At 44.3% G+C, this 19,008-nt stretch overlaps 2 protein-coding genes across 2 annotated transcripts; both read right to left on the minus strand.

The window, feature by feature from the left end:
• Nucleotides 1–7,235: 7,235 nt before the first annotated feature.
• On the minus strand, nt 7,236–8,639 carry LOC130049932 (uncharacterized protein F54H12.2-like). Its single transcript, XM_056148178.1, has 2 exons — nt 7,605–8,639; nt 7,236–7,475 (listed from the first exon to the last, which is right to left on the minus strand). Exons 1-2 carry the CDS (start codon nt 8,637–8,639, stop codon nt 7,236–7,238), a joined length of 1,275 nt encoding a protein of 424 aa, XP_056004153.1.
• A 2,752-nt stretch (nt 8,640–11,391) lies between these two features.
• On the minus strand, nt 11,392–12,462 carry LOC130049933 (uncharacterized). The gene is made up of 2 exons (XM_056148179.1): nt 12,194–12,462; nt 11,392–11,830 (listed from the first exon to the last, which is right to left on the minus strand). The coding sequence occupies exons 1-2, from the start codon at nt 12,460–12,462 to the stop codon at nt 11,392–11,394; spliced, it is 708 nt and encodes a 235-aa protein (XP_056004154.1).
• Nucleotides 12,463–19,008: the final 6,546 nt, after the last annotated feature.

Consider the following 19,008-nt stretch of genomic DNA (forward strand, 5'->3'; position numbering starts at 1 on the left):
AGTTCAACTGAGTGCACTTTTTATGCAAATGAGGTCAAGCAAGGGCGGCTTCTGATTGGTCAAGCGGTGTCGGGGGTCGATGAGTAGTTCAATATCTAGGACGGGGTCAACTTGCGGACCCCAGCAGGGGTTGTAGGCCGGGTGTCCGGTTAATAGGCTGGCCTATTGCCGCTGGTCTAATTTTAGCTCTATTATGCGCTACTTTCGCTTTGAGTTCCTGGAAAAGGGTGAGTTCCTGGAAAAGCTATTTTCTGAAAATCGGTATAAAAATCCAGTGAAATCCTGTGTATTCCTGTGTATTAAATCCTGTGTATTTCTATGTATTCCTGTGTATTAAATCTAAAGAATAACACAAGGTTTTAAGTTGACATGTTTATTAAAGAACAATGGTACAAGCATAGAACAATGCAAAACAGTTCAATAAGCATAAAAACAGTTCAATAAGCATAAAAACAGTTCAATAAGCATAACAGTTCAAGCACAGTCCATTACTTTCTGCTGAGTTTCTTCTTCATCTTTTTTGGCGGTTCTTCAGTAGGTGCGGGCGGATTCCACATCTCTAACGGTGTGTATTCTCTCTTCACAGGGGTTTTGAGCCAGGTACGGGCCCAATCATCGCATCTATCTCCGGTTGTTCTTCTGGACACTCACTAATCCAGTGTCCTATTTTTCCGCATTTGTAGCAAGGATCCTTTTGTTTGGTTTTCTTGCTGGTCTGTTGAGAATCTGCCGACCTCGATTTCTTACTGGTCTGCGGATAATCTGTTTTCTGTGGGCAATCCGGCGACCAATGTCCTGTTTCTCCACACGTGTAGCACGGGTTAGCAGCGTAATCTGGAGTGTATTCCTTCCTAGGTTTTTTAGAAGTCAGCTCTTCCATCTTCTTCAGTAGGACTGTGGTATGATTTCCAATCTCATTACTCAGCACATTAATGCGGTTAACGATCCCGTCTAGTGTCGTGGTAATGATCGCAAAGTCTTCTTTGTTCATGGTCAGAGGCTCATTCTGAGCGTTGTGGAGGCCCAGTTTCAGTCCCGTGACATCTTGTGACTCTGGGATGTCCGGGGAAAAAAATCCCAAGCCGGGGTCTGTAGGATTCTGGCTAGGTAAAAACTCCTCAGTCTTGGCCTTTTTCAGCTGTTGTGTTATGTAACCCTCTTGTACCTCCTGTCTATCTTCTTCGCTCAAGAAATCTTGTTGCATTCCCGTCTTTTTCTGTACCATGTTATTCACTTTCTTCTGAGCTCTGTCCAGGTATTCTAGCTGTTTCTGAGCCATGTTCTCAGGTCAGGGTGTGAAGTCGATGTGAAGAGTGAGAATGGGGGCTCTGGTTTTATAGCCCGTGAAACCGGTTTTTCCCCAGTGCTGGCTCAGTGCCAGGTGGCATGGTGCCAATGGGTTTTTCCCAGGGTCTGCTGGCTCAGTGCCAAATGGTTCTCAGTGTCTACTGGCACAGTGCCAATGGGTTTTTCCCCAGTGCTGGCTCAGTGCCAAATGGTTCTCAGTGTCTACTGACACAGTGCCAATGGGTTTTTCCCAGTGCTGGCACGGTGCCAAGTTTTTCCCCCGGCGCCAGGTAGTGCACTTATTGCACTGATTGGGGCTTGGGGGTTTGTGTGTCACTCATATTTGTTTTAAAGTAGCCCTAAAAAGGGCTGTGCATGAAGTTTTTATTTTAAAAATGGCCGGCTTCATACGCAGGTTCTTCTATATACACGTGTAAGTCATGATCTTCGGATATAATGTGCTGTACTAATTGTCGAGCTCTTCTCCCGGGGAAACGTATCTCTTCGACGGTTTCCCACATCCAGTCTGCATCCCAAAACAATCCCCATACACTTCTTCGGTGACGTGGTTTCTCCAGTCGAATAAATCCCGATACTTTTTGAGTGCCGTTCAATAACGTGTAAAACTGGTAAATCATGTACTGTATGAGGGGGGAATTTTTCAGGTACATGTCACTTAAACGCAGCCAAATATCCTCCACTGTTTCATGTGACCGCAATACATAGTCAAAACACCAATTTTTAGATCGTCCCCAGCGTAATCGATGGCGACATCTCTGTACTAAATTGTCCCAGATTTCCATCTCGTCTACATAATCTTCTACTATGGTTAAATCCTCCACTTGTTGTATTCCCTGGCGGCGTCTCGCTCTTAAAACTCTCCGTGTATCCATGACTGAAGGTCAGACAAGAATGACTGTAGAAACCAGCTGACGTACAGGTGCTTGATCACGTGGTGCAGGTGGTTGATCACGTGATGCATAACCTTTACCTATAAATACAGGTGTTTTCTGAACGTTCGTTATTCACTATGGGCGGCAGTGCTACTACGAGAATGGATGGATATAGCTATGTACTACAATGTATGAACGTGGCCTTACATGACCCTCTCATTCAAAATGCTCGTCAATTTGTACAACAGATGTCACCGGAGGTCAGAAATGTACATAGTTTTCAACGGATTGCTGATTCATTAGCGGAGAATACCAATACGGGACGTTTACTCATGATTTATTTGTATGCTGAGGAATTGAAACAGAACCTTCCAGACCAGATGAGTGACATTGATCGGATCTTACGCGATTGTTTACAAAAAGGATTCGTGGAACTGATTCGTATGAAAGGAATGGCTGCCCTGTTATAAAACAAGAACGTTTTGGAATTTTTTCATTTGATCATCATGGCTGAATGGGCCAACAACGTTCTTACCGCTGTATTACAGTATTTTCAAGGACTACAAAGAATCGGTGAACAACGCTCGTAGCGCTGCATTACAGTGTATCAAGGACTGGAAAGAAAAACAGCCGTTGAGATATAAATTCGCCATGAAGTTGTTGATCTTTTGGGAATTTCCTATGACCTTATATGAATATTCCGGCGTTTGCAAGCATATAGCCGACAACCTGAACAGAGAGTCTGGATTGATCATGATTTATACCATGGAGCAAGAATTTAGACGACGGGAACCTGAGAAGACTGGGGTGATTGTAGCGATTACCGATCACTGGCTGGAAAAGGTGTATAAAAAAACCTAACCGTTTTCTTTTCCTTTATTCCTGGAGGATGGCCAGCAGTGACCACATCACAGAGAAAGCGATAGTTTATGTATTGGATTATATCACATACATTCATTCTTGGCAGTTTGAATTTGTGTTACACTATCTGCGAGAAGAATTATTTCCCATCAGCTTAAAGGAGTATCCATGTCTCTGTCAGCATTTGATCGAGAACCGGATCACCCCGCAAGCCTTAGTACTGATTCATTTAATGGGCCAGGAATTGAAACGAATTCGACCCACAGACAGAGCAGAAATCGAGAAAATCAGACTACGATGTCTTCGAGAGATGTACGTCAAGTTAAACGTGTGACCTTTAATCTGGAACGGAATCAAGTGTATTGGCTACCTGAAGAAGATCGAACCAGTCCTTGGATGACCATGGCCGTGGATCGATGTCGATTTCAAACTAGGATTCGAGCCATGGAACAGATCTTGGAGCCTATATTGAATGACTTTTTACAAAAAACTGTTTTGAATTGATATTGTGATATGGTGAATAAAAAATAGAGTCACCAGTTCTGTGTTTGTTGAATCTTACAAAGGAGGTTATATAATAAGGAGATGAGGAGGTCTAGGCCAAAATCAAGATAGAAATCCGATTCTATACTTTGATTTCTATCTCTGAGGATGAATTGGATATTTCTACAGGTGTACACCCCTGAGAAATAAATAGTTTAAACCCGCTAGGAGAAAATTTTTACCTCGTCTCGAATCTTTGGCGGGATGATCCTGAATTCATTTCAGGGTGTATGAGCATAAAATGCATAGGATTAGATGCAGCCCGGTGAAAACTAGGCGTTGGCTTGAACACCGGGGAGAAAACGAGTCCTCGACATGAATAAACGAGGAAAAACTCTCTACTCGAAAGCACAAATCCGCCATTTTGGACGTCCGCCATCATGACGTTCAAACTGGACAGGGATGTTTTCAACGACGTCCGTGCTGGAGTTGTTTTAAACCAGCGCAACGTCAAATTCCAGCATTCCGGTCTAGGAACCAGCGACTTGTAAAGTCAAAGAAGAAGAAAAGAAGTAAGAAGATGGCAGGCGCTAGTTATGATTTTCAAGGAGGGTTTGACTCACGTTTCCGCCTTGTAGTCATTGGCGAGAAGAAAGAAGGGGATACCTGGGTGCAGTCTAGCATTACAGAACTGGGGGTGTTTACACCCCCAGATTTGACCCAAGTCATAGTTAACCGGGCGGTCGATCGAGCTCGACAGAGGTATGGCGCCGAGGGAGGAGGACCATTCCGTAGCACCTTTACTAGGATGCGGGACTTGGCCACAGTAGCTGCGACAGCGCCACCGCCACCGCCTCCGTCCTCAACATCCCACACCGTGCCGCCACCCAGACCAGCGACGCCGCCTAGCCCTAGGCTGTCCAGGACAGTGTCGGCCTTCCTGCCACCCCCACCACTACCGCTAGCGCCACCCCCACCACTACAGCTATCGCCACCATCACCACCACCTATGCTAGAGTACACTCCGGTGTCAAGTCCAGAGTTTTCCCCGAGGTCGCCCTCGCCCCAGAGCCGCGCCAGGAGCAGGTCGCCCAGCCGGAGGACCCCGCCACCCAGACCCCCGCCGCCCAGAGTCATCAATTGCCCGATCACCAACAGAACTATTAGGATTCCGCCATGGGCCGTAAGAGTGCGGGACCGGCTGATGAAATGCCCCATCTGTTGGTTGGACGACCGGCATTCCGGGATCAAGTGCCGGGGGTGTGGGCAGCGAGTAGTATGCTGCGATTGCCTCGAAAGGAATGAGAACGGGCGGTATACAAGAGGAAGATGTCCGCATTGCCGGCATGAGGGACCCCATTAAAGAACAGGGAGACAAAAAACCAAACGGCCCTTTTCAGGGCCACCAACTTTTTTTGAAAAGACACTTTTTATTGCAAAAATCAAGAAACACACAAGTTTTTTTTAAAAAAAAAGTTTTATTAACACAAGTCACATAGTAGGCAGAATAAAGTTTTTTTTACAAGTAATAGCTAGAATAAAGCTATAATAAAGTTACATTTTCTTGACAATGTAAACATGTTTATGATACTGATAAGCAAAGTCACAAATCCATTGTCTATAATGAGTCCAATTGCCTCCGGCTAATCCACATCCAATACGATAAGGAAACGCTAAAGTCTGGTAAGACAAAGTGCCTAATTCCTGTAAACATTGTTGAAACCAAAGTTCACGTTGTTCGGGGGTATCGGCATACAGGGGTAAGCGTTGAGTGCCTCTCCCGTAATCCCATTGCGCTAACAAACAGATCACATCAGGATGAGTAGAATGAGGCATAATACACACAGTACCCGGTATTCCTCGATCCGCTTCTATAGCTAAATTTCTCCGTCCTAAAGGTTGTCGGGTCGCATACAGATTAGCCCAAGGAAATCGGTCGGCAATACGTTGACTTAATCCATGAGGTTTCACCGTTAAACAGTTACATTGTTGTACAATAGCATCCACCCAAGGTAGAGATAATACATCTCCTCGTAGATCCGTCACCGCCATGGTGGTTGACAGGTCTCACAGGTACACGTTGACCAGGGTTCTTGACTGTAAGGACAATGTTGAAACAGCCGGGGATCAAACTTTCTCTGAGTCCAGCGCTCTCTAAACTCCTGACAGATCTCACAGGTACAGTCCTTATGAGCTATTTCTTCTTCAGGGGTGATGGTACAATGCTGCGGACACTTACACTCTAGCCAGGGTTCTCTAGTGTGACTACAACATTTATAGACAAAGGGATAATACGTCAGCTCTGCCAATCTCTCTATCCACTTCTGTTTGGCCAGGATGTTTTCTTTTTTATAATGAAAACAGCCACAAGTTAACCAATGTCCTCGGCAATACCCACACACTAGTACATCTTTCTCATCATCCGCGTACCGTTCAAACGACATGATTGAGAAAAATGGTAACAAGTGACCTATTTATATAGTGTTTTTGATGAGTCATCAACATGACGTCCGCCATCTTTGACTGAGGTAGGGGATGTTTTCAAGGACGTCCGCGCTCTCGCCTTTTTAAACGAGCGCAACGTCAAAATCTGGCATTCCGATTTTTTAGGAACCAGAGAAGTAGATATGAGTCGTAGAGTAGGACCAGACCCTACAGTGAATGACTATTTTTTCAAATGGGAGGAGGATTGGGACCGAGAGATTGCCCCGCCGGCCTCACGGGAGGCTCTTCCCCCACCGGCCATGAGCCAGGATCTGCCCCCGCCAGAGGAAAACTGGGACGTAGAGTTGGAAGTGGTGCAGCGGCCTCCGGGGAGAGTGTTTTTTAAACACGGGTTGCCTGTTTTTGTGTTTGACCACCACCAACCCCCGGAGGAGCAGAAAAAGAAGAGAAGAAAGAGGAAGAAGAAGAAGAACAGACAGTGAGGGGGGACAGAGAAGAGAAGAAGAGAAGGAGAAGAGAAGAAGAAGAAGAAGAGAAAAGACCAAGAACAGAGAGAGAGAGAGAGAGAGAGAGAGAGAGAGAGAGAGAGAGAGAGAGAGAGAGAGAGAGAGAGAGAGAAAGAAAACAGCCCTTTTCAGGGCTACCCATTCTTTTTGAAAAGACATGGTTGATTACAATGACAAGAAAAAACAAACCCACAAGATTTTTTCCAACGTTTTATTAAACTCCAACTATGAACAATAACAATACAATAACATAGTTTACAATACATTCAGTCTTTGACATTGACAAGTTTGTCCTTGATGGGTTCTCGGTTTTCGGAAGGTCTCTTTAAACCAATCAGCCACAAAACGATCGCGTTGTAAGGCCGTGCCTTTCCAGGGAAGTAACCATTCTTGTACGGTGCTTCTATGGTGATGGCGTTGATGTAAAAAATACACACAGTATTGTCCACAGACATCCGTATTCAAATCTTGATAACAATGGGTGTTATGAATCCAAGTCTCTCCGTGGCGTTGAATAAAGTCTTGGATGTCTTTATGGCTGGGAGGTAATCCGTAAGAATCAAAATATTCGACGGTAGGGCTACTCAAATACAAACAGACCCAATGCGCTCCAGGGCGATCGTGAGGGTCTGTATTCACCACGATGGCTTTGTGATGAGGTAACAGCTCAGGTATGACATCTCGAGGATACACACCTGCAAACGCCGGTCCTAAATCTCGTTGTAAAACATCTCTCAATTGCTGAGTATCCATCTCTCTCTTAGTAATCGATGCTGACTTCTCGTTGTTTGTTGATTTCTAGCAGATTGTCGAACACGGCATACACCACACAGTTTAAGGTCCTGGCCACGTTGGCGGCAAATTGCACTTCCACTCTCAAGTTCCCAGTCTGTATGAGATGAAATTTATCCGTCTGGGCTTCTTGATCTTTCGTGAAATCCACACACCAGAGGGTGTAACCGTTTTTATACTCTTCCAGGGTAATGTCCGGAGCCCAGTCCTGGCCTAATTTTCCCAAGCCTTTGTACAGACTCAAATACGATCTCAGGTACTGATCGTCGGTGAAATTAGGTTCCAAAGGTCGGGTTTCCATCATTTCTCCATTGATACTGATTTCTAATTTCTTGACTTTCTCATTTTGGAAATGAAAGGGGTTTCTGGTATTATCCCCATTAAAAGCCGCATTGTCCACAAAGCCCAACACGATCAGTTTAGGCATCTGTCCTTGAAACGGATGATCGGTGATTTTAGATTGGGTGCCACTAGGAATGGTGAAGGTTTTCACTTCCACTCGTCTCAATGGATATTTCGCCGTTTGAGTACTCAGTTGCTGATTGATGAGATTAATGATACTCGGCACAGGTTTGACTTTCCTCACCCACAAGATCATACTTTGAATGACCACTTTCCCACTACTCCCGGCAGCGGTCATCATGTAGAACTGGGGTCGAGCGCGATTGAATCTGAGACGGACATCCACTCCATTAGGGAGACATTTCTCTTGCTCAAACAAATCCAGATGTAATCGATCCATCAACACGATCTCCTTACTGTCTGTAATCTTCTCGTGACGTTTTCTCAACCCTACATTCTTGGAATCATCCGGATACTCGGGAGTCGGGATGACGGCCGCGATGTTGACTTTGTTAGACGCTACTGCAAATTCCACAGGAGGTTGAGTCAGAGCTTCTAATTTGACCTCATCCATATGTCCTGCCGTATCTTTTTCCCACAAGCTACAGGCTCTCATCTGGGTTTCCAGAGTCTTGGGTGCATAAGACAACAATTTCTCCAGATACGCTTTGTAGGGATAAGTATCCGTCCCCGGGGTAATGACTTTTCCATTGAGACTGACATCGATTTCACTGAACAAGGAATGGAGAATGTTATTCACGGGGGTCGAGGTCGAATTGCCTCCTGCGAGATTCGTTCCATTGGCTTTCGTGAATTTACATACCATCTGGAGATAAGTTTGGGAAAAATCCAGATATTCATCTCCTTGTCCTTTGATTTCAAATTCAATCGGAGCCGTATCCGAGTTGAGGGTACTGGAAATGGGGTAATATTCCATCCATTTCGAATCTTCTAAAGTGACGTTGGTCGGGGGCACTTTAAACAGTTCTAAACTGTCGGTGCCACAAGCGCAAGATTCTCTGTGCATCATATTGGAACGATGTGTTACTCAGCGTGAACTGGCATCAAATGTGTTCTGGTCTCCTTCTCACCCCCTTTTTATAGGGTTCTCAGTCGAAAATATCCAGAGAGCGTTTTGGCTTACCCCTTTTCACTAGCTTCCTACCTCCCTTCCTAGATCGCTTCCTAGGTTGCTTCCTAGGTCTCTTATGAGGCCCTCCCCGAGCTAAGATACGTTGTTTTCTTTTAACAAATCCTTTTCCTTCCTGTATTCCCACCTGTTTTCCCACCTGTTTTCTTTTGAGGGTCGTGGTTCCAGGCTTCCTGAGTATTCCTGTGCGCGCTTTTCTTCCTCGTTTGGATGGGGCTTTTCGAGACCTTCGCCTACGAGCATACCCTGCTGTCTCTTTCAGGGCTTGGGCACCGTGTGTCTTGAGAGCGTCTTTGAGTGATCGTTTATTATCTAACACATCCATCCCTGTTTTAGCAGCAGCCTTTAAGGCACTTTTAGCCCCCGATTTGAGTAAATCGGTGAAAAATCCTTTTCCCTTCTGCTTTTCAGATTCTGGATCATATTCTTCTGTTGGATGAATTCTACGTCGTCTCCTCTGATAAGAGCGATAAGGGCGGTCGTAATCATAATATCTCTCTTGATAGACAGGACGCTGTTGTTGTTGTTGCTGTTGTGCGGGGGCTCCACCTAATAATCCGCTGATCAGGGGACCCGCCACTTTGCTAGCTAATCCCAGCAGGGCTCCAATCCCGTGACCCTGCTGCCGTATTAAACCTTTATGGTAGTGCATCTTGATGTAAATGAACTTCGTTAGGGGTTACACCCGCTTTTTATACTTTTTACGCCGTCTCTTTCTCTTCTTTCCTTGCCCCGCTTGACCCGCAATGGCATTGGTAATCCATGGAATGAGAAACCAGATTCCGTGTCCTTTCTGGCGTCTGACTCCTCGATGGTACTTCATCTTTCAATACACTTTGCGGAAATGAAGTTTGACTAAGGAGCGCCCATTTAAAAAGCCCATAGGACGCCCTAAAGAATTCATGATGTGTACCTCAATGGTATCGAAATATTTCTTACTCAGTTTCAAATATTCGGCTTGAATCGGTTCCCAACGGGCTTGTTGTCGATCGTCGTATTGAGCCGTACAGGGGACGACTCTCAATAATTTCAATTTGTTGGTGCCCACCACTTGAGGATCCACAATGTCACAATACACATACATGGCTTTCAGATTGTCGTAGACATCCATGGTCGTGTTCCCCAAGTAATTCACGTTGATCCATTTCGTTATGGTTTCATGGCCCAGGATCATTTTGTCACTATCCAGACCTAGCTTGTACGCTAAGGTCGTAGGGAAACGAATGCACATGGGGGTGGTTCTCAGTGATCTCCCATTAAACTGATACTCGACACGATCGTAGTCGGGGTGATACACTAAGATCTGGTTGTTCCCCTCTTCGTTAGGATCCCCTAACTCGCTCCATACTTTCCACAGGGTTCTCCTTAAGGCTGCGTTGATTTCATTGATTAACGCCAAAGGTTGTGTATAAGCTCCGGGTCGGAAGTGAATGCGAATGATATCGAAGGGAAATAAACTATCCCCTCCCTCAAAGAGATGGGACCATGGCGTCAGATGCCAGGGGACCACCACCTCACACCTGGCCATCGTGACTTTGCCCATATTCTCTGTCTTAAATCTTTCCCATTTATAAGTGTTGGGATCTTGGACATGTTTCGTATACGGATCTGGAATGAGAACGTCCACATAAGCCTCGTTATCCGATACGTTTTGTAAGTTGGCCGAGTACATCATTTCGGTCAATCCGACTTCCCATTCTCCATCCGTTAAGTCCATGGTGTGTGGCAATAACGTTTTAAATTGAGCAGTCGTATTCGTCGGAAACGATTCCATCGACCCATCACTCAACAGAGTCATGTAAAACCCTTCTCCTCCAGCCATGATGTCTTAAACGAGACCCTGTCTCTGTTTCCTTCTCTATTTATACACAACACCGTTTTGGTTTTTTTTCACAATTTTTATTTGAAACAACATACAACATGACAATACATTCAATTCAATTCATTCTTCTTGATCGCGCCCACCACCGCACATCAACGCATCCGAGTCTGGTAACGTCAGGGTTCGTCTCGGGACTAAGCGTCGTCGCATCACCAGATAGTGTCGGGTTCCCCAGCAATCGGCTACATCATAACCTCCATTGATCATGTCTTTAAAATGGTGGAGACAAGCTTTCACGTTGTCGTACCAAGGACTATCATTTAAGGTCCAATCGGATTCGTCTTGTCGTCCCATCAATCCCCAGAAGGCTTTGACTTTCCAGCGAAACTCTTGATATTTAGTCTTTCTGATAAATGGCACCCAACCATCAGGAATCACGATCCGTTTGTACAAGTACACAGGATGCGTGGACGTTTTGTGTTGTTTACAATGCATCAAACACATCTGCTTATCCCAGAACCAGGTACTTTTCTTCCCCTCTTGTTTCCAGGCGTACTGTGGCTTAGCCATGGTGAACTGATCTCTCAGGTGAAGGGGACTCCTGTTTTATAGGAGGTGCATTCATTTGAGGACTAGGCATGACGTAGCCCACCAAAGAACTTAAGGTCACCATCCAAAAATCGCGATTGGGATCACCTAAGGCTAACATGACGACCGAGGTGATAATGATGGTTAAACAGAGGAATAATTGTGCAAAATACACAATTTCACTCCGGGGGACTTTTTCACCCAAGAAAGTCCACTGGGTGGTCATGGCAGAATGAGATCCGCTTGCGGAATCCATGAATCAAAACTGGGAGGATATCCTTTCCAACGCACTTTGACTTCTGAAATGACTTTTTTTCCCACACGCCGCTTTTTATACCCTAAGATTTCTTCCACTTCATAGACATCATCGTCTTTAATCACTTGTTGTAATTCCTTCTCGTAAAAGGTTCCTTCTAATTCTTCCCCGTGATCATCTTGAATGCGATAGACGTTTCGTCCTGGCACTTTTCTAGAGATGGTAAACAGTTCTTTGGTCCAATTCGGTAAATATCCTTTTTCAAACGTACGTTTGGCTTTACTAATGCGTACACGATCCCCCACTTGCAAGCGACTCGTGGTATCGGCACTCTGTTTTCCATACAAGGTTTTCCATACGGTCAAGACATTCTTGGCATTGACTTCAGCAGGAGCTCGCCAGATACTGCGATGATAGGTATGATTGTAACCATACACCAGATCCCCCAAGACATCGACATACCGTCGTGTTTTATGGCCTGTAAAATACCGCCACATGCGTGCTTTCAGCGTGCGTTGAAAACGTTCCACAATACTGGCTTTGGTTTCGGCATTACGGGTCGTAAAGAAATGAATGGATTTGAAGGCTTGACGAAATTCTTTATTGGTAAATTCTTTTCCTTGATCGGACTGAATGCGCACGGGGCGACGTCCCTCTCGAAAAATCCGTCGTAAGCCTCATATCATTTCTTTCCCCGTTTTCTGTTTTAAAGGCACGACCCAGGCATATTTAGACAGCACGTCAATGGCACATAATAAAAACGTATACCCATTATTGTCTTGTTTCAAGCTGGAGACATCGGCTAAATCTAATTGCCATTGTTCATCCATATCCGTCACTCGTGTTTGTCGTCGCTTGAATTTCCTCCGTATCGGTTTATGCAAGGTATAGGTATATTGAGCTTTCACCCATTCTCGAATTTGAGACAGGGTAATCTTGTGTCCTAATTGACGCACTTGACGATACAACGCCTGGACTCCCCCATAACCTGTCTTGGGATCGTAATACAGTCGCTGTAAGATCTGTTCTGGTTTCATGGTAGATTTAACCATTTTCCGATGTCACGGGCCGTCTTTCTACCAGCATCTCTGATCGGTTTAGGGGTTAGACGTTGCGGTGTTTCATAGAACGATTGATCAAATCCCGTGAGGTCTTGAAATCCACTCTCCTCTTCCTCTAGAGGTCTAGGCGTACTGATTTTCCCTGGTTTGTCCATGGCTTTTATAACATCCCGATTGCTCACATATCCTTTGGGAGCATGAGTCTCTTTTAACGCTTGAGCAAATTCCTCTAATCCCGCGGGGGGATCACGATGTCTTAAGGGTCTTTGTCGCTGGGTTTCGCTCATTAAATCCACAATATTGGAATCGGGAACCCTGCATCCTCTATAGCTGATTTCTCCTTCTTTATTCCAAGTCACCACTTTGGATTTCTTGAGATGATCGAGTAATAAACCTGCTTTCTTTTGACCCGGTTTATTGACGCTTTTGATAATCTGTTCCTCCAAGTCATCGGGTGCTGAGGCGGCTGAGGGTGGTGAGGCGGCACTGGCTGCACTGGTTGGGGAGGGCAGAGTCGCTGTGGTGGGATGTCGAGCTTGTTGTAAATATTGACGATAGCGATGAAGTTGATGACCGTACAACCCCACTTTTTCTTTCTCGGTTAAATCATCTCGATGTTCAATCTCATCCAAATCACTGCGTAAACCAATAGTCGAGGTAAATTCGGGAGGTTTAGGTAATTTGCCTTTTAATTCGTTGAGCATCGCTTCCGGTACCAACACCATTTTTCGACTCATGATTTCTTACAAATCTTGCCACACACAAACGAACCCAATCCTTTTTGGTGGATGAGTATACCTCGTCGTTTTTTCACGGGTTGAGGCCGGACTAAGCGTCTTAAGATGTGTTTCTTTCGACCCAGTTGTCGCTTCTGAGTAGGGGTGAGAGGAATCACCCCTTTTAATAGATTGTACACAATCTCACAAATCTTTAAAATGCAGTCATTGGAACAATGTTTCAACACCTCTGTCTTTAATTTGCTGGAATAGTGAGGAGCCGCTAACGTCTGCAAGAGCGGTAAATGAGGTCGTAATCGACATTCACACTTCTTCGTATGAGCCATGGTAATGAAGGGTGGGGCACCTTCCCCCTCCTTTTTATACCTAGTCCAGGACAATGGCACTCGGATGTTTAGGATCAAAACGCTTGTGATGGACGGTCTCTTCGTGACGATTGCGGTTCTCTCTCGCATTGAAGACCAGAGGGCAAAATTTACATTTATATTTCTTTTGCACCTGAACCGGTGTTGAGGTGGTTAAGGGTTGAAATTTCATGCCTCCAAAGGTATGAGCAAAACTCGGTAGAGCAGTATCACTGGTTCTGGAACTTCCTATAGGCCCATGCATGGGTCGTTCCATTTTCTTTTGAGCTAATCCGGCTTTCAGATCCGCTAACGTTTTAGTGGCCTTGGGGGGAGTGGACTTGGGAAACGGCATCTTCACAATGAGAGGGGTTTTCTTTGGAGCCCAATTGGGAAACGGATTCTTCATCCTGAGAGGTGTCTTCTTAGGTGTCTTCTTAGGGGACTTCTTAGGGGACTTCTTAGGTGTCTTCTTAGGTAAGCGAATAATGAGTTTAGGAATTCTCTGAGGTGATTTTTTAGCTTTCTTAGCCCGTGGTTTCTTGGTTTTCTTGGGTTGTCCCCCACGGGGCTTACGGCCTGTTTCCCATTTGAATAAATGACGGATAATGGTCCCTCCTAAGAATCCGGCGCCTCCTCGTTTCAAAATGGCTTTTTTACGCTCTTCTTCATTGGCCTTCTTATCGGCAATGACACTCAAGTCTTGGCGATGGGATTGAATGAACCGCTGAGTGATTTTATTGCCTGGTAAGACGCCTCGCAATAAATTTCGAGCTCCCATCGCAAACCAGTTGAGTAAGGCTCTACGTCCTAATTCAATGATATGGCTCCGTTGAACGGGATCCCGTTCCCGTTGTAAACGGCGTAACGTTTTGACTAATTTACTCTTCGCGGAAGGTCTACCCATGGTGAAGACTGTCTTTCAAATGATACACCTGCCCATGATGTGACATTATTTATACTCTCGGGGGCATGTGCACAGCCAAGTTGGTAAAGAGTTGACTTCTTAATCTTAAATCGTCCGACGTATGAGGACTCAAGTCCACTAGTAAATACCCGTGAGGTACACGGGTGGCGTCCTCATAGGCTGGAAGTAAATGCGGCATTTGTAATTGCCGACTTAACACCCCAATCTGAGATTTATCTCGAGGATTTTTAAACAGCACAAGATAGTGAGCATTCAGACTGATGGTACGATGTTGTACTGCTCGATCAAACAGATTTTGTGTGATATAAATGACACTGGTATTTCGATGATGCGCTTTGCGCGTAAACCAGTCGACAATCGATTCGATGGCTTTACCTCCCATCATATCATCAAAAATGAGTAGATGACGCGTACTGAGATCCGCCACTATCTGCTCATCGTCTTGAGGTATATTGCGGATAAAAGTGACCTTGTCCTGTAAGGATTCGTACGCGGGCTGCCATTCTCGATAACACCATACTATCTTTTCGGGAGGCGGTGCAATCCACTGCGTATTTTGCACCAGCTGTTTGACAAATTCTGTTTTACCCGATTTAGAGGGTCCGGCCACCACCATGGTAAATTCATGTTTCAACTGAAAAGGCTCAAGTGTCTCGTAGGTATACATCTTGATAAATGACACAAGTTCAGGAAAATCATATCTATTTATTAACAAATAAAAATACGTACAGCTTGCTCAACACCATGTCTACAAATAGGACATTGTTTCAGTCCCGTAGCACATATAGCACAAGTACATAAATGACCACAAGGTAAAAAAGCTATTCTCAAGTCTCTTTCTAAACACAGATGACATTTCTCCGTCGTAGCCGGATTCTCCACACTGTCTACAGGCAAGTCTCCCCAATCCTTCCCCGTTTGGAAAGGCAATTTATCGGAGGAAAGAAATGTAACCATTGGAGTTCCGCAAGGCTCTATTTTAGGCCCATTGTTTTTTATCCTGTATATTAATGACTATCCACAAGCACTGAAACATTCTCATGTAAATATGTATGCAGATGATACTTCACAAGATGTAACAGATAAGTCAGTGGAAAATATTGAGTCAAAGATGTATGAAGATCTTCAGCGCAGTATAATGTGGATTAAGGAAAATAAATTAAGCTTAAACCTGTCTAAAACTCAATGTATGCTTATTGGATCGGCACAAAAATTATCAAAGTATCGAAAATTAAATTTAGTGATAAATAACCATGTCATAGAATGTGTTCAGGAGTCAAAATTACTTGGTATTATTATTGATGAAACTTTGTCCTGGAAAAGTCATATAGAATCACTTATGAACAAGATTTCCAAGAGAATTGGCATTTTAAGAAGAATAAGATATTTTATGTCAAACGATGCGCTGCTGAAGATTTTTAATACTATGATTTTTCCACATTTTACATATTGTTGTACTATATGGAGCAATCCAAGAAATGCTGAAAATGTGAATAAGCTTTTTATATTGCAAAAACGAGCTGCAAGGGTAATTCTTAACATCAGAAATTTTGAAACACCATCTAATGTCATGTTTACAGAACTTAACTGGTTGCCTCTATCAGATTACTTTGTCTATAGAAAAGTCATTTTAGTGTATAAAGTTTTACATGGTTTAATGCCAGATTATTTAAATGTTTTTAAATATGTATCAGAAGTCAGTCAGAGGCAAACTAGAAATTCTTATTCAAATATTTTGTATATACCCAGGGCAAAAACAGAATATTATAGAAGATCTTTCAGCATTTCAGGGAGCACAGTGTGGAATGCCTTGAGTCAAAACATAAGAAACTCAACGAGTGTTGCGTGTTTTAAGAGAAATTATCTTAGAGATTATCACCATACTTTTTAAGCTTCATTTTGTATTCTATTTATCTTACATTCATAATTATTTCTTAAGTTTATATGTATTCTACTTCTTTTAATCTGTGTTTATTTTACTAATATCTGTCTGTATGTATGTTATATGCAGGACCATATTGAAAACTAGCGTTATCGCTAAATATGTAATCCTGGTTAAATAAAGGTCTTATTATTATTATTATTATTATGTCTCTCGCATTCGGCTAACGGCGTCGAACATTTGGCGTACCCATTGTTTGCCCTTATTACACTTCAGGTAAGGACAGTGAGGATACCAATAAGCATGTTGTATCCAAGGATTGTCGACAGCTCCCCAATGGTGAAGTCCAAAGTTGCAATAAAAACAGCACGTGTTATCCCCGTACCCTTTGTAAAAGTATCCCGCTTCTGCAATGGTAGGTAATAGCTTCTGCAAGTGTTCGGGAGCATTTTCAAACGACGCTACTCGATCTGACAGTAGAGCATAACGTGGTGTACCCGGGTTATGTAGTGATTCGTAGTCCGTCATTTTGCCGACTGATGGTTTTCTCTAGCATGTCCTTTTTAATACCCGTAAGGCAGCGTGTCATAGTCATGAATACGTTGACGTTTATCATACACCATGCGGTATTTCTTCACCAGAGGAATGGTTCGCACATCATGTTGGCGGGTTCGTTGAATAAAGTGCGGATAGCGGACATGGACTTCTTCTTCTTCTCCTTTTAACATTTTTTCCAACGTATCGAGAGACACGACTCTAGAGTCACGAGAATTGAGTGTCAATCCTTTGACTTTGCAGACAGATTTTCCATTCTGGGTCTCGTACGCATAATTTTTGGGCCCGCCCGACATGTACTTGATGATACGATCTCCACCCAATTCATCGGTCCAGCCGCCTAAACTGTTGATAATGGTCGGGTTGAACTGGCTCTCGTCGTGCTGATAGATGATACTATCCGTGTCAAAGTATAAGACACGCTCTCCCAAAGGCTGTAACGTCTCGTACAAATGTAAACGAGCATGAGCTGTTGTAAAACACGCCAGCACCACGTTTCCAAAGGGGCAGTCTTCTAAAAATTCTTCTTTCTCCTGATAATTGATCAGCATCATATCACATTCGGGGCGTTCACGATTTTCTAAGAGTTCGATTCCTTTGACTTCTAAAGTGGCATCTTGTAATTTCTGTTGTAATTCTTCTTCTTCCGTGAGATACAGGGATTTGGGTAATTGTAATCGTTGAGCAAATTTTCCTCACAAGCAATTTTAAAAGAGTTTTGCAATGGTTCTTCGGACCGGATTTTTCTGGATGTCGGCCGGGTTCATGGCAATGCCTTCTCGTTGCTGAATTTCCTCAATGTAATGTTGCTGCTGTTGGGCTGTTTGACAATCCTCGGGGAATCCGGAAGCTTCTTGTTTAATTTTCAAAAAGGTGTTGATATACGATCGAAATAAGTGCTCACTGGTTTTCTCAAAATGCCAAACTTCGTAAATGCGGTCGAGACGATAGCCCAGATCTAATGCTTTGTGAAGTTCGGTGGTCACCCAGGTTCCAGTGAGACTGCGTTCAGAATCGGTGTGCTGGCACCGCTCGTCGGGTCCTAAGTTGCGCTGTTCCGCACAGGTGCGGCATAAGGGAAAGAGTAATTTGCCCCCGGTCTTGTAAGGTAATACGGGGTGATACAGCTCTCGGGGTGGTAAGACACGACAACGAATGAGCCCGAAATAGTCTCTGACATCGGTGAAATGGCTGGTGATGACTTGGGGATGTTGGACGGGAAATGGCTTGTATTTCAACACGTACGGGTACAGGGAACAGACATCCACGTATCGCATATCCCCTTCCTCACAATACAGTCGTGTAACATTGGTCCGGCCTCCGTACAAAGCGTCACGGGGATTCAAAGGATCTTGTATATCGACTCCTTGTAAAAATTCCTGTAAGTCGGCATTGGTCTGGGTCTGACGATCAAACTCGTGTTCCCATATGCTCACGACTGTATAGCCTTGGTCTTCTAAAGCACTGGCTCGTTTTAAGGTGCCCAGGTAGAGGTCTTGATACGTATGCTGAACACGATGAGGATGCATGTCAGTCAACAGATTCGGGTAACAGGTGGGACAGCCGTGCCAGTAACAGCCATAGAATTCGTACACGATACGGGATTCCTCATCATACCCATCTACTGTATAGGGTCCAAGCGTGACTTCGCCCCCATTTCTAGCATGTCGTATGCAGTGATGTTGATGTTCTAGCCAGGCGAGCCATCGACAAGCTTTAGCTGAATATCGTCGTGCTGGCCGGTAGCCCATAATAGGAATGATGGCGATGGTATTTTCATCCATGAATCCTCGTCGGTAGGCTAAATTAGCCGTGCTGGCAAACGTGATGGATTCTTGAAAGGGGTCTACTTCCACCAGATTAAACAGGGTGGACTTGAAATGGGCACAACAGCGGCGTAAAATATCCACGTCCGAGATGCAGTAAGCTAAGAATTCTTTCTGGAAATCAAAGACTTTGCCCTCTTGTTGATGGTACCAAGTATAGAAGGCTTCACGATTGGCGGTGGACATATCGTCAGGATTGTAGAAATGAGCGGCCGGGTAAGGACCCACATACTGCTGGTTCTCTGTCGTG

The sequence above is a fragment of the Ostrea edulis genome, chromosome 9 (assembly GCF_947568905.1).
Source record: "Ostrea edulis chromosome 9, xbOstEdul1.1, whole genome shotgun sequence".
Lineage (NCBI taxonomy): Eukaryota > Metazoa > Mollusca > Bivalvia > Ostreida > Ostreidae > Ostrea > Ostrea edulis.